Source organism: Hypanus sabinus, chromosome 19 (genome assembly GCF_030144855.1).
Source record: "Hypanus sabinus isolate sHypSab1 chromosome 19, sHypSab1.hap1, whole genome shotgun sequence".
In the NCBI taxonomy this organism is placed as follows: domain Eukaryota; kingdom Metazoa; phylum Chordata; class Chondrichthyes; order Myliobatiformes; family Dasyatidae; genus Hypanus; species Hypanus sabinus.
In genome coordinates this window covers 52,632,382-52,646,455 of record NC_082724.1, presented here as the reverse complement: position 1 = coordinate 52,646,455, position 14,074 = coordinate 52,632,382, and the positions used below count along the sequence as shown (strand labels likewise).

Below are 14,074 nucleotides of genomic sequence, written 5' to 3'. Positions count from 1 at the left end.
TTAAATTCCATTTGCCAATTCTCAGCCCCTATCTGCAACTGATTTACATCATGCTGTATTCTTTGCCAGTCTACTATACTACCTACAACTCCACCAATTGTGGTATCATACAGAAAATTACTAACCCTCACATCTACATTTTTACCCAGGTTATTTATATACATCGCTAACAGCAGTGGTCCCAGCACAGATCCCTGTCAAACTCCACTAATTACAGCTTTAATTAGTCCATTCAAACATTACCCTGTTTTCTGTGCGCCAGCCAGTTCTGAATCTTAACAGCTAATTCGCCACGGACCCCATACATCGTAATCTTCTGGATTAGCCTCTCAAGAGAGACTTGGTCAAATGCCTTACTAAAATCCATGTAGACAACATCCACTGCCTTACTCTCATCAATCTCTCTCGTCGGCTTGTGAAAACACTCAGTCAAGTCGGTAAGGCATGACCTGCCATGTACAAAGTCATGCTGGCTCTCCTTAATTAGACTGCGGGATTACAAATGCTCATATATCCTATCCCTAAGAATATTCTCCAGCAATTTCCATGAAATTGACATAAGACTCACTTGTCCATAATTCTCAGGATTTTCCCTTGTTCCCTCCTCAAACAGAGGTATAAGATTAACCACTTGCCAGTCCTCCAGGACTTCACCTGTGACTAGAGAGGACAGAAAGATACTGGTCAAGGGTCCAGCAATCTCATCTCTTGCCTCCTTCAATAACCTGGACTAAATCCCATCAGGTCCTGGGGACTTTAGAAACATTAATACTCCTTAGGAGGCCTAAAACATCCTCCTCCTTGACCGCTAAATGCATTAACGTATTTATACACCCAGCACTGATCCCCTGGCCCTCCAGATCCTTTTCATTGGTAACCACTGAAGAAAAATACTCTTTAAGTACCTCACTCACTTTCTCTGCATCCAAGCTTCATCCAATATTCCTCCTTTTATCCTTAAGCAGTCCCTAGTTATCCTCTTATTTTTGATGTTTGTACAGAATGTCTTGGGATTCACCTTAATCTTACTTTCCAAGGACTTTTCATGGTTGCTCCTGGCTTTCCTAATTCCCTTCTTTAGTTCTTTTATTTATAATCTTCATCTGCTTATTTTGATCCTAGCTTCTGAAGCTTTGCATACTTTTTCTTCTTGACTAAATTTAGCACCCTCTGGACATCCAAGGTTCTCTCATCTTTCAATCCCTTCATTCCTTCTAGCAGGAATATACCTTTCTTGTACTCTGCAATTGATCTATAAACTCCCCCCACATGTCTGATGTGGACTTGCCAGGGAAAACCTTTTCCCAGATAATACTTCTTAGTTTCAGCCCAATGCCCTCGTAATTTGCCCTATTCCAATTTAAAACTCTCACATGGACTATACCTATCCTTATCTACAGCTATCCTGAAAGTTAAGGAGTTGTGGTCACTGTTCCCTAACTGTCCACCCACTGAAAGGTCAGTCACCTGGCCAAATTCACCCTGCAATTTGAGAGGGAGAAGCTGAAGTCAGATGTATCAGTGTTACAGTGGAGTAAAGGAAATTACCGAGGCTTGGGAGAGGGAGCTGACCAAAGTTGATTGGAAGTGGTCATTAGCAAGGATAACAGCCACAATGGCAGGAGTTTCTCGGAGCAATTGGAAACCACAGGATTAATACATCCCAAAGAAGAGGAAGTATTGTAAAGGCAGGATGACGCATCTGTGGCTGACAAGGGAAGTCAAAAGCCAACATAGAAACAAAAGAGAGAACACATAATAAGCTAAGATCAGTGGGAAGTTAGAGGATTGGGAAATTTTTAAAAACCAACTGACGGCAAATGAAAACCATAAGAGTTTAAAAGAAGAAATATGAAAGTAAACTGGCCAATAATATCAAAAATGATACCAAATATTTATTTCATATATCTGAGGAATAAAAGAGAGGCAAGTGTAGATATTAGACTGCTGGAAAATTACACTGGAGTGATAGTAACAGGAGACAAGGAACTGATGGATTAACTGAATGTGTACTTTGCATCAGTTTTCACTGTGGAAGACATGAACAGTATGGTGCAAGGTCATGAGTGTCAAGGGGAAGAGGTGAGTGCAGTTGCTATTACTAGAGAGATGATGATGCTTGGAAAACTGAAATGTCTGACAGTAGATTAGTTACCTGGACCTGATGGACTAAAAGAGGTAGGTTAAGAGATTACCGAAGCATTAGTAATGATCTTTCAGCAATCAGTAGATCTGGCATGGTTCTGGAGGTCTGGAAAATTGCAAATGTCACTCCACTCCTCAAGAATGAAGGGAAGCAGAAGAAAGAAAATTATAGGCCAGTTAGCTAGACCTCAGTGGTTGGGAAGATGTTGGAGTTGATTGTAAAGGATGAGGTTTTGGGGTACTGGAGGCACATGGTAAAATAGGGCAAAGTCAGCATGGTTTCCTTAAGGAAAAAATCTTGCCTGACAAATCTGCTGGAACTCTTTGAAGAAATAGCAAGCAGGATAGACAAAGGATAATTGGTGGATATTATGTACTTGGATTTTGGGAAGGCCTTTCTTGAAGTGCCAGACATAAGACTGCTTAACAGAGTCGTTGAAGAGTTAAGAATGGTATTAGTCTATAGTTCACTGTTGCTGCAAACATACAGTTTGTTTAAACAGAGATTAGAATTGACAAACTCACCGGTATAAGGCTCACTTTTCCATTCAGGTGATCGAGATTCAGTGAAGCTCTGAAGGCGATACTGGAATTAAAGTTAAATGAATTATTAAATTCTTTCACTGTATTTATTAACTTTGTAATGTCAGAATATTTGCCATGTTAAAGGTCAAGAAATATAGAGCAACAAACATTCTGCTGGAGGAACTCAGTGAGTTGAGTAATCTTCACTCTGTCTTGATCAGAATTTCAACACAAAATGCCAACAATTTCACCTTTACATAAATGCTGCTCTAAGACCAAAAAACATAGGTACAGAATTAAGCTATTCAGCCCATCAAGTCTGCTCTGCCATTCCTTCATGGTTGGTTTATTATCCCTCTCACCCCCATTCTTCTGCCTTTTCCTTGTAACTTTTGACATCCTGACTAATCAAGAACCTATCAACCATGGCTTTAAGTACACCCAATGACTTGGCCTCCACAGTGGTCTGTGGCAATGAATTCAACAGGTTTACCACCATCTGGCTAAACCCAATGAGTTCCTCCAACAGACAGTCTGCATTGCATCAGCAATGTTGTGTGCCTCAAGAAATATTGAATTACTTTTAGTTCAGTGTCATGAGTATTTAGTTCTGAGATTGCAGAGAGAATCTATATAATATGCCAGGGATGCAGCACAAAGTATTGGAAATACTCAGCAGATGATAAGGAAACTCTTTGACTTGAAATGGCATATTTGCTTCTCTCCAGATATTGACCGACCTGTTGTGTATCTCCAATACTTTCTTTTATACTTTGGCTTTTCACCATTTGCATTATTTTCCTTAGGGATTGATGTACCAGTAATTTGAAGCAGAACTTGTGAATCCCAGGGAAAAGCTCTCTTGCCAAGTGGATAACTTCTCAAAATTATTAGTCAGCTACTGCCTCAGTGGCAGCTAACATTTTTAGGAAAGTTTTACAGCAAAGTCACGGGCAATTCCTAACATATCTCCTCCAGCAATGTTGCTGTGCAAGTTGGTAGGGATTTTAAGAAAGCGTATGGGGTGTTGGTCTTCATTTGCCAGGGCACTGAATTTAAGAGCAATGAGGTAATGTTACAGCTCCATAAAACCATGGTTTGACTACACATTATATATTGTGTTCAGTTCTGGTCACCTCATTATAGAAAGAATGTGGAAGATCTAGAGAAGGTGCCGAGCAGAGTTACCAGGATGCTGGCTGGATTACAAAGCATTTCTTAAGAAGATACACCGAGCAAACTTGGACTTTTTACTTTGGAGCAGAGGATGACAGGCATAAATTGAGTGGATAGCCAGAGACTTAATCACATTAGGACAACCCCCTTCCGTATATTTTCCTTCAATCACCTTGACTTTGGGAGAAGTATGGGGGATAAGTTTTCTACATAGAGAGTGGTTGGTGTGTGGAACACACTGACAAGGGTGGTGGGAAAAGCAGATATATTAGGGACGTTTAAGAAACTTTTAGAGAGACACATAGACTAATGAAATATAGAGGGCTATGTAGGGGGAAGGGTTAAATTGATCTTGGAGGAGGTTGAAAGGTTAGCACAACATCATGGACCGAAGGCCCTGTACAGTGCTGTAATGTTCTATATTCTACACTCAGCTTCCACCCTTCTACTAACATCTTCCTCAGGCAAGGTGTCCACTCCCCAAGGCTGGTAAATCCATGAAGACTCATTTAAAACAGTAAGGGCAGTGGGTGCAGAGACTCTGTCTCCAAGTCACCATTTAGACTGGACAACCTGCTCCTTTATTGTTATTGAGCGAGAGTCCTGGGCTTCATTTGCCATCAGCGTGGCAGGACCACCTCGACGGGAGTTCAAGAATGCAGCTCAATTGTCAACGTCAATGGATAATAGATACATTTATTATCCATTTTGCATAGCCTGAGGTAAGGGAAGGACAAGGTTACTCAGAACAACTACCAACAAATAGCCAAAAAGAATTTTAAACCATCATTGAGAGGTGAGCACTTACCCGGTACATGTTGTATGGTTTCAATTCTTTGAAGACCATTTCTTCAGCAGGACGGGTGCTGTAGGTCACATGCTCTGATGCATACTTGACCAGTGCTTGCCTGGCTACATCCTCAGTGATGGAGGGAAGGCTGGGAGAAAAATGACACAAAGAACATTGTGTTTTCCTGTTCATTCACCAATGTCTCAACGATCTATGGAAATAGTTACTGACAACATAGAAAGCTGCTAACAAACTAGGATTTTAAATGGTTGTGTAACACTTACCTAACAGGCTGGTATATGTCCAGGGGAAAAGGAGATCCAGCCACTCACCAACCCCACCTCCCATACACGCAGGTGCTGTGAGAATCGAGTTTATGCCTCGCGCCCTCCCACAGTATCAAACCCACAACAAATACCATTATGAAATACACTTTAAAGAGTTTACTAAAATTAAAATAGTATTAGGCAATACAATATATATATATACAAGGAAAAAAACAAAAGGCACCAACTTATCAAAGTTCAGTCTGATAAGTGCACTCGTTGGAGCTCAACCATCGAACCATTCGACCCCTCGTCGCTTGCCTCCGACCTCCACGTCTTCCACATTGGACTCCCCAGTAGTCGTCTGAGCTCACGTCCACCTTCCTCGGCATCTTCCTCCCGACTCCCTTCACTCCACCAGCCTGTGCAATCCCTCCCCCAAGTTCCCAGCCTCACAAAACACAATAACATTCCCCATTGATTAACAAATGAATACAATTACCATATCAGCCATTCTAAAGGGAAACAATGGCGAGAGAAACACTAATCAGACAACGAAGCATTCCTACTCGTAACAAACCAAAGAAGCCATTCTGAGTAACATACACAGGACATTGTACAGTTGCAAATGAGAAGTAAGGATGTTAAATGAAGCATCTCTGTTAAACACCTGCAAAAAAGGAACGTAGCAGAATCCTCACAAGGAATTTTACACTTATATCTCTTATAAAAATGTTATGGGACCACTTCTTTTCACGTTATATTCAATGATTTGGATGACAGAATTTCTTAGAAGCTCAAGACATTTGGCATGTCTGCAAATACTCTAACTAATTTCTACAGATGCACTGTGCAAGTATCCTGACTGGTTGTATTATAGTGTGGCTCGTCATGAGGCACTTCAAGACCCTGCTGCCCCCCTCACTGGACCCCCAACCACTCAACAGACGATGCCATTGCCGTCACACCCTCCACCTGGCCCTAACCCACCTGGACAAAAAAGACACATATGTTCAAATGCTGTTCATAGACTTCAGTTCAGCATTCAACACAATCATCCCTCAGAAACTGATTGGAAAGCTGAGTCTACTGGGCCAGAACACCTCCCTCTGCAACTGGATCCTAGACTTCCTGACTGGGAGACCTCAGTCAGTCTGGATCAGGAGCAGCATCTCCAACTCCATCACACTGAGCATAGGGCCCCCCTGGGCTGTGTGCTCAGTCCACTGCTGTTCACTCTGCTGACCCATGACTGTGCAGCAACACACAGCTCGAACCACATCAAGTTCGCTGATGACACGACTGTGGTGGGTCTCATCAGCAAGAACGACGAGTCAGCTTACAGAGAGGAGGTGCAGCGGCTAATGGACTGGTGCAGAGCCAACAACCTGTCTCTGAATGTGAACAAAACAAAAGAGATGGTTGTTGACTCCAGGAGGGAACAGAGCGCCCACTCCCCGCTGAACATTGATGGCTCCTCGGTAGAGATCTTTAAGCGCACCAAATTTCTTGGTGTTCACCTGACGGAGAATCTCACCTGGTCCCTCAACACCAGCTCCATTGCAAAGAAAGCCCAGCAGCGTCTCTACTTTCTGCGAAGGTTGAGGAAAGTCCATCTCTCACCCCCATCCTCACCACATTCTACAGGGGTTGTATTGAGAGCATCCTGGGCAGCTGCATCACTGCCTGGTTTGGAAATTGCACCATCTCAGATCGCAAGACCCTGCAGCGGATAGTGAGGTCAGCTGAGAAGATCATAGGGGTCTCTCTTCCCACCATTACAGACATTTACACTACACGCTGCATCCGCAAAGCAAATGGCATTATGAAGGACTCCATGCATCCCTCATACAAACTCTTCTCTCTCCTGCCATCTGGGAAAAGGCACCGAAGCATTCAGGCTTTCCCGACCAGACTATGTAACAGTTTCTTCCCTTAAGCCAGCAGACTCCTCAATACCCTGAGTCTGGACTGACACCAACTTACTGCCCTCTACTGTGCCTATTGTCTTGTTTATTATTTATTGTAATGCCTGCACTGTTTTGTGCAGTTTATGCAGTCCTGGGTAGGTCTGTAGTCTAGAGTAGTTTTTTCTGTGTTTTCACGTAGCTCAGTGTAGTTTTTCTACTGTTCCATGTCGCACCATGGTCCTGGAAAACATTGTCTCATTTTTACTGTGTACTGTACCAGCAGTTGTGGTCGAAATGACAATAAAAAGTGACTTGACTTGACTTTAAAAGTGGGCGAATGCAAGAGGCTGCAGAGGGTAGGGGACGCAGTCTAGTCTATCATAGGCACAGTCCTCTCCACTATTGACAGCATCGACATGAAGAGCTGCTTCAAGAAGGCAGCCTATAGCATCAAAGTTCTCCATCATCTGGGTCAGGCCTCTTCTTGCTGCCAGCATTAGGCAGGACGTATAGAAGTGTGAAGTTCCACACAACCAGGTGCAAGAACGGCTACTTTCGTACAGCCACCAGTTTCCTGAAGAACCCTATACAACACAAATCCTCTCTCAGCAACGGAGCATTACAGACCACCTCTTCCACTACCATGAACTTGTCTCCGCCAGAGCTTTTTTTTCGTATTAGTGTCTTGTTTCGCATACTCTTTTTCTCCACTGTCTTCTCATTTATTGTAATTATATGTAAAACATAAGTTTATACATAATTTATGTTCTGTGCATTATCAGTACCTATGTAAACCTGTGCTGCTGCTTCGAGTTTTCATTGCACCTGTATCTCACCATACTTATGCACACAATAATAAACTTGATTTGACAAACTTGCCTTAACATGATGGAGTAGTCAATGGGCATCAAAGGGAAACACTCCAGTGGTTGAAATCATTATTTGCACAAAGAAAAATGGTTATGGTTCTTGGAGGTCAATTATCACAGCCCCAGTCGAAGTCAATACTAAAGTAAATTTATCATCTAAATGCGTATATGTCCCCATATACGACCTTGAGATTCATTTCCTAGTAGTATTTATAGGAAAATAAAGAAATACAATTAGAATTTACGAACAACTATATATAAACAAAGACTGACAAACAACCAACATGCAAAAGAAGACAAACTGCAAATAAAAAAAACACTGAGAAGATGAACGTAGAGTCCCTGAAAGGCAGTTGATAAGTTGTGGAATCCTTTCAGAGTTGAGTTGAGTGAAGTTATCCACACCGGTTTAGGAGCCTGATGGTTGTAGGGTAATAAGTAACTAGGGAATCACTCTAGGTGTTCCTCAGTGTCCTGGGCCTAACTCCCTCTGGCTGTTCACTAAAGCTTCAACAAAGCCTGGACACCTGCCCTGGAATTGGAGAACTATCCATGCGTGTGAGTGGGAGAAATGACAGTAGCTGGATTTGTTCTTGTTGCTTTATTGCTTGTTGCGTTCTGTGTCGTTTGGCTGAACAATGTAGGCATGCTATGTCAGCTCCAAAATGTGTGTTGTCTTATGAGCTGCCCCAGTGCATCCTCGGGTGAGTTAGTTGTTAACACTGTATGTGCAGTACATGTGATAAGTAAATCTGGATCTGATTGACTTGCTTGCTACCATCTGGTCAGCTGTGGGGATACTCCCCAATCACCATCACCAGAACACTCATCACCACCTTTTCAGTGGTAATTAGGAGTTGCCACTTACTGTAGAGTGGTTGAAGTGAATCACACCGATAAGGCAACATGTAGTGGCAGGATATGTTGAGCAATGAAAGGGAATGGGCAACACCCAGGTAAGCCATTTAGGTTCAATAGTCAGTAAGCTCTGTGCTAGCTAACATGGTGCAGCATTTAGCATAACGTTTTACAGCACCAGTGATCTGTGTTGAACTGCTGCTACATTCTCCCTGTGACAGCATGGCTTTCCTCTGTATGGTCCACTTTCCTCCCACATTTTAAAGGTGTATGGATTAGGGTTAGTTGGGGAAACATGGCCACACTTGCAGGCTACATATCCTCGGACTCTGTTGGTTGTTGACACAAATGACAGGGCTTACTGTGTGCTTTGATGTACACGTGACAAATAAAACTAAACTCCAAAGCACGTGCACAGCTTCGATCGATATGAACTGCTGAGGCAGAACTTCCACTGACCCTCAGACTGCCAAGTTGCCCTGTACCAATCACTTATTCAGGCATGGATCTGGGTGTGTTTGCACAGAGCTGCCTTCCAGTTCATCAGCCTGGGCCAGTGAAACACAGGGTATCTTTCCCACAGAATGACTTTGACAACTAACACGACCCTGCACCCGGCAATGGATTCCAGGATGTTCATGAAAAAAATCTGGCATCCATTTTAAGACCAGGTGGAAAAATCTTCCCCATTAGCTGTGCTTCCATCTCCACATCTTTCCTGACTTCCTGTGTGGTGCTAGTATTTTCTTATTTTTTTTTTACCCAGACCTCACCTCCATTGCTGATCAGACTGTGGTTGGCCACCCTCTGGATTGTATGCTGGATAAACAGGGGGAGGTAGATATATTTCCTCTGTGAAGAAAAGAAGAATTTCCCTTCTTAGATAACATTACTACTTGTTGACATTGAGGGAACATAAAAGTTACACTGACTGTTGTAATTGATTTCTAATTAACCCTTTAACAGCCACTACTCACTTACCTCCACCTGTGGGTATGGACTCGTACCCAGCCATTATATCCAGCATGTTTGCTGGTGGTAGAGTTTGACTCTCACAAGCCATTGAAGGATCTTGAGGCACTGCATCTATGAGGAGGAGAAGAAAATTTAGTTTAAAGTCATAATTTATTTCCTCCCATTCATTAAGATTCTTACCCTCAGAAACCATTCTGAAATCTATGTAGATGTTGGAAATCTAACATAAAGACAGGAAAATATGGAAAAGCCCACAAGTCAGGCAGCGTCAACATAGAGAGAAGCAGTTACAGACATCCCACTTCTCCCAGAAGTTCTAGGAGCCTCCTGCATATTGATAGTGGCCCCCTGACACCCGCAAATTATATACAATATCCTGGAAATCGATTTTTTTGAGGGGGAGAGGGAGAGAGGAAGCGAGAACGAGAGGGAGCATCCTGATTGGTCTCTCTTTGTGCTAAGTAGACCTATCAGTTTTCTCTGTGGGCGGGCTTTACAGGCAACCTCAAAAATAATGACAGTGTTGCTCGCTGCACTGCTTTCAACAGTGACTGTTCTATTGCCCGTGGTGGGTTAAAATGTAAAAGACAGGTTGAGGTGAGTTTAACAGGTGTCATTTGATCATTAGCATAGCTAACGCTATTTAAACTAGCTGGCTAGCTGCTAAGGAGCTACTTAATTGATGTCCTATGTGATGAGGCCAAACTCCCTGTAGACTTCCTTAAAGTTGTAATAGAATAAAAAATGACTCCATGATAATATAAGTACATATTTTAATGTCACAGTTTCTGCATATACCCAACTTGGTTTACAGATTAGACAAAATCACTGAACAATGTATTACATACACCTTGGAGGTCGACCGGGGTTGGGGGGGGGGGGGGGGGGGTGGGGTGCTACCTCCCTGAAATGAGCTTTTGCAGGGTGGGATATCTGAGTTAATGCTTTAAGATGTGAGGTTCTTCACAAGAACTAAGAACATTAACAGTTCCTTTTTCATTGTTACTGCCTGGCCTGCTGAGTGTTGCCAGCATTTTCTGTTTTTATTCTCGGCAGAGATCCAATGATCCAGAGATAAGGATCAAACCCCAACATAACAAATCAACTCATTAAATAATCTGATAGAAGTAGAAAATATTAATACTATTATTAACAGCTTCTTCCACCAGGCCATCAGATTGATCAATTCACGCTGATAGAGTTGTATTTCTATGTTATATTGACTGTTCTGTCGTACATGCTATTTATTACAAATTGCTATAATTGCACATCTAGACGACGTAATGTAAGGAGTTCTACTCCTCATGTAGATGAAGGATGTAAGAAATAAAGTCAATTCAATTCAATACAATAATGATTACTATGAAGTTACAATTTATCTTAAAAACAAATCATGGTGTTTGGAGAGCTGATAATAGTCATGGTCCAAGCATTTATAAAACAGCATAATGACAGAGGCAAGGTAGGAGTGACTGCCTTAACATCAAAACATCACGACACACGAAGTGAATGGACCGAGTGTTGGACCAATGCTTAACTTATTAGAATTAGTAACCCAAACATCTGAATAAAGAACCCCAAAACAAGAGATCAACTCCCACAGTAGCAATTTAACCTCAGCCTTGTTTTAGTAATGATGCCCACAAGTAATGTTCTTCAGTAATGATATTTGGTGGAGGGAATTCTGACGAGTTGCATCATCGTATGGTATGGAGACTCCAATGCCCAAGATCAAAAGAGACTGTAGGGGGTTGTAAACTCAGCCAGCTCTATCACAGGCACAACCCTCCTAGCATCAAGAACGTCTTTAAAAGATGGTGCCTTGAGAAGGCAACATCCATCATTATGGACCTTCACCATTGAGAAATGGCCTCTTCTCATTACTACTATCGGAGAAGGTACAGGAGACTGAAGACCCATAAATACTACCTCGCTATTTTGATATGGAAGTTGGTGGGGTTGTGGCTTGACACTGAGGTTAGTGAAGTTGTGGACAGTGTGGAGGATTGTTGCAGGTTGCAGAGGGACAAGATGTGGCATGGTAGCGTAGTGGTTACATTCTCGCCATGACTGTGTGGGTCTCCTCCGGGTGCTCTGGTTTCCTCCAACAGTCCGAAGATACAGGTTAAATGGTCATTTGGCTAGGATTAAATCAGGGTTTGCTGAGCGCCAGGGCTTGAAGAGCCAGGAGGGCCTATTCTGTGCTGTATATCAATAAATAACTAAATGAATAAAAGGGTGCCGAGATGGGTTGAGAAGCGGCAGAAGGAATTCAACCCAGAAAAGTGAAAAGTAATTCATTTTGGAAGTTCATTTTTGAAGGCAGAATACAGGGTTAATGGTAGGATTCTTGGCAAAGTGGAGGAACAGAGGAATATCGTGTTGGGGGATTGAATTCAAGAATTACAAGGTAATGTTACAGCTCTATAAATTGTCTCTTCATAGGAAGGATGTGGAAGCTTTTGAGAGGGTGCTGAGCAAATTTACCAGGATGCTTCCTGGACTAAAGGGCATGAAGAGAAGTTGAAGGAACCAAAGTTTTTCAAAGATGGAGAATGTCTTGACAGAGGCAGAGATAGAATAGATAGCCAGAGACTTTTTCCCAGGGCAGAATTTGAAGGTGATTGGAGAAAAGTATAGGGGGGAATGTCAAAGGTAACTTCTTTGCACAGAGAGTGGTGTGTGCGAGGAATACCCTGACAGAGGTGGTGGTAGAGACAGGCGCATTTGGGACATTTAAGAAGCTCTTAGAGATACATGTTGATGATAGAAAAATGTTCTATTCCTCTTTGCACTGATTAATTGTTTTCAAAATTGCACCTTTATAGCAATTTTTGTTTTGCACTGTACTGCAGCCAGAAAACTTCAAATTCCATGACACATGTCAGTGATAATAAACCTGATGCTGAAAATAACTGCCTTTGATGCCTGGTAGAAACATAGAAACATAACAGTCCACAATGCTGTGCCGAACATGTACTTACTTAGAAATTACCTAAGGTTACCCATAGCCCTCTATTTTGGTAAACTCCATGTACCTATCCAGGAGTCTCTTAAAAGACACTATCGTATCTGCCTCCACCACCATTGCCGGCAGCTCATTCCATGCACTCACCACTCTCTGTGTAAAAAACCTACCCCTGACATCTCCTCTGAACCTACTCCCCAGCACCTTAAACCTTTGCCCTCTTGTGGCAGCCATTTCAGCCCTGGGAAAAAGCCTCTGATTATCCACATGATCAATGCCTCTCATCATCTTATACACCTCTATCAGGCCACCTCTCATCCTCCATCACTCCAAGGAGAAAAGGCCAAGTTCACTCAGCCTATTCTCCTGATGCATGCTTCCCAATTCAGGCAACATCCTTGTAAATCTCTTCTATAGTTTCCACATCCTTCCTATAGTGGGGCAACCAGAACTGAGCACAGTACTCCAAGTGGGGTCTGACCAAAGTCCTATATAGCTGCAACATTACCTCTCGGCTCTTGAACTCAATCCCATGGTTGATGAAGGCCAATAAACCATATACTTTCTCAACCACAGAGTCAACCTGCACAGTTGCTTTGAGCGTCCTAGGGATTTGGACCCCAAGATCCCTCTGATCTTCCACACTGCCAAGAGTCTTACCATTAATACTATATTCTGCCATCATATTTGACCTACAACAATGAACCACCTCACACTTACTGGGTTGAACTCCAGCTGCCACTTCTCAGCCCAGTTTTGCATCCTATCAATGTCCCGCTGTAACCTCTGACAGCCCTCCACATTATCCACAACACCCTCAACCTTTGTGTCATCAGCAAATGTACTAACCCATCCCTCCACTTCTTCATCCAGATCATTTATAAAAATCACGACGAGAAGGGGTCCCAGAACAGGTGCATCACAACCTGGTATGGAAGTTGTCCTGTCCAAGACCGGAAAAGCTGCAGAAGATCGTGAACATAGCCCAGCACATCACACAAACCAATCTTCCATCCTTGGACTCACGTTACACTGCACGCTGTCGGAGCAGTGCTGACAGGATAATCAAGGACATGACCCACCCAGCCAACACACCTTTTGTCCCTCTTCCCTCCGGGAGAAGATTCAGGAGCTTGAAGATTTGTACAGCCAGATTTGGGAACAGCTTCTTTCCAACTGTGATAAGACTGCTGAATGGATCCTGACCTGAATCTGGGCCGTACCTTCCACATATCTGGACTGGACTTGCACTGCCGTACTTTCCCTTTTCTATTTTCAAATTATGATTTATAATTTAAATTTTTATTATATTTACTTCGATTTGTACTCCAGGGAGCGCAAAGCGCAGAATCAGATATCACTGTGATGATTGTATGCTCTAGTATCAATTGCTTAGCGACAATAAAATAAAGATTTAACTTTTTGCATACATATTCAATTTGAAACTAATGGCATTGTGGTCAATGGATGCAAAGTGTTCCCCTACACAAACCTCTGTCACCTGCCCTGTCTCATTCCCAAATAGCAGATTAATCATCACACACCTCTTATTGGGGCTTATTTGTACTAATTAAGGAAACTTCCCTGAGCAC

At 42.6% G+C, this 14,074-nt stretch overlaps 1 protein-coding gene across 1 annotated transcript in view; it reads right to left on the bottom strand.

Annotated features, from left to right (window-relative positions):
• Nucleotides 1-14,074, bottom strand: part of LOC132377924 (protein SSUH2 homolog) — a 64,208-nt gene that overhangs the window by 35,854 nt on the left and 14,280 nt on the right. The window contains exons 2-5 of the mRNA XM_059944411.1: nt 9,521-9,625; nt 9,313-9,391; nt 4,655-4,784; nt 2,671-2,731 (exon numbers count right to left, since the gene is read on the bottom strand). Of these exons, the coding sequence (XP_059800394.1) occupies nt 2,671-2,731; nt 4,655-4,784; nt 9,313-9,391; nt 9,521-9,625 (375 nt within the window). The remainder of the gene's footprint in view (nt 1-2,670; nt 2,732-4,654; nt 4,785-9,312; nt 9,392-9,520; nt 9,626-14,074) is intronic.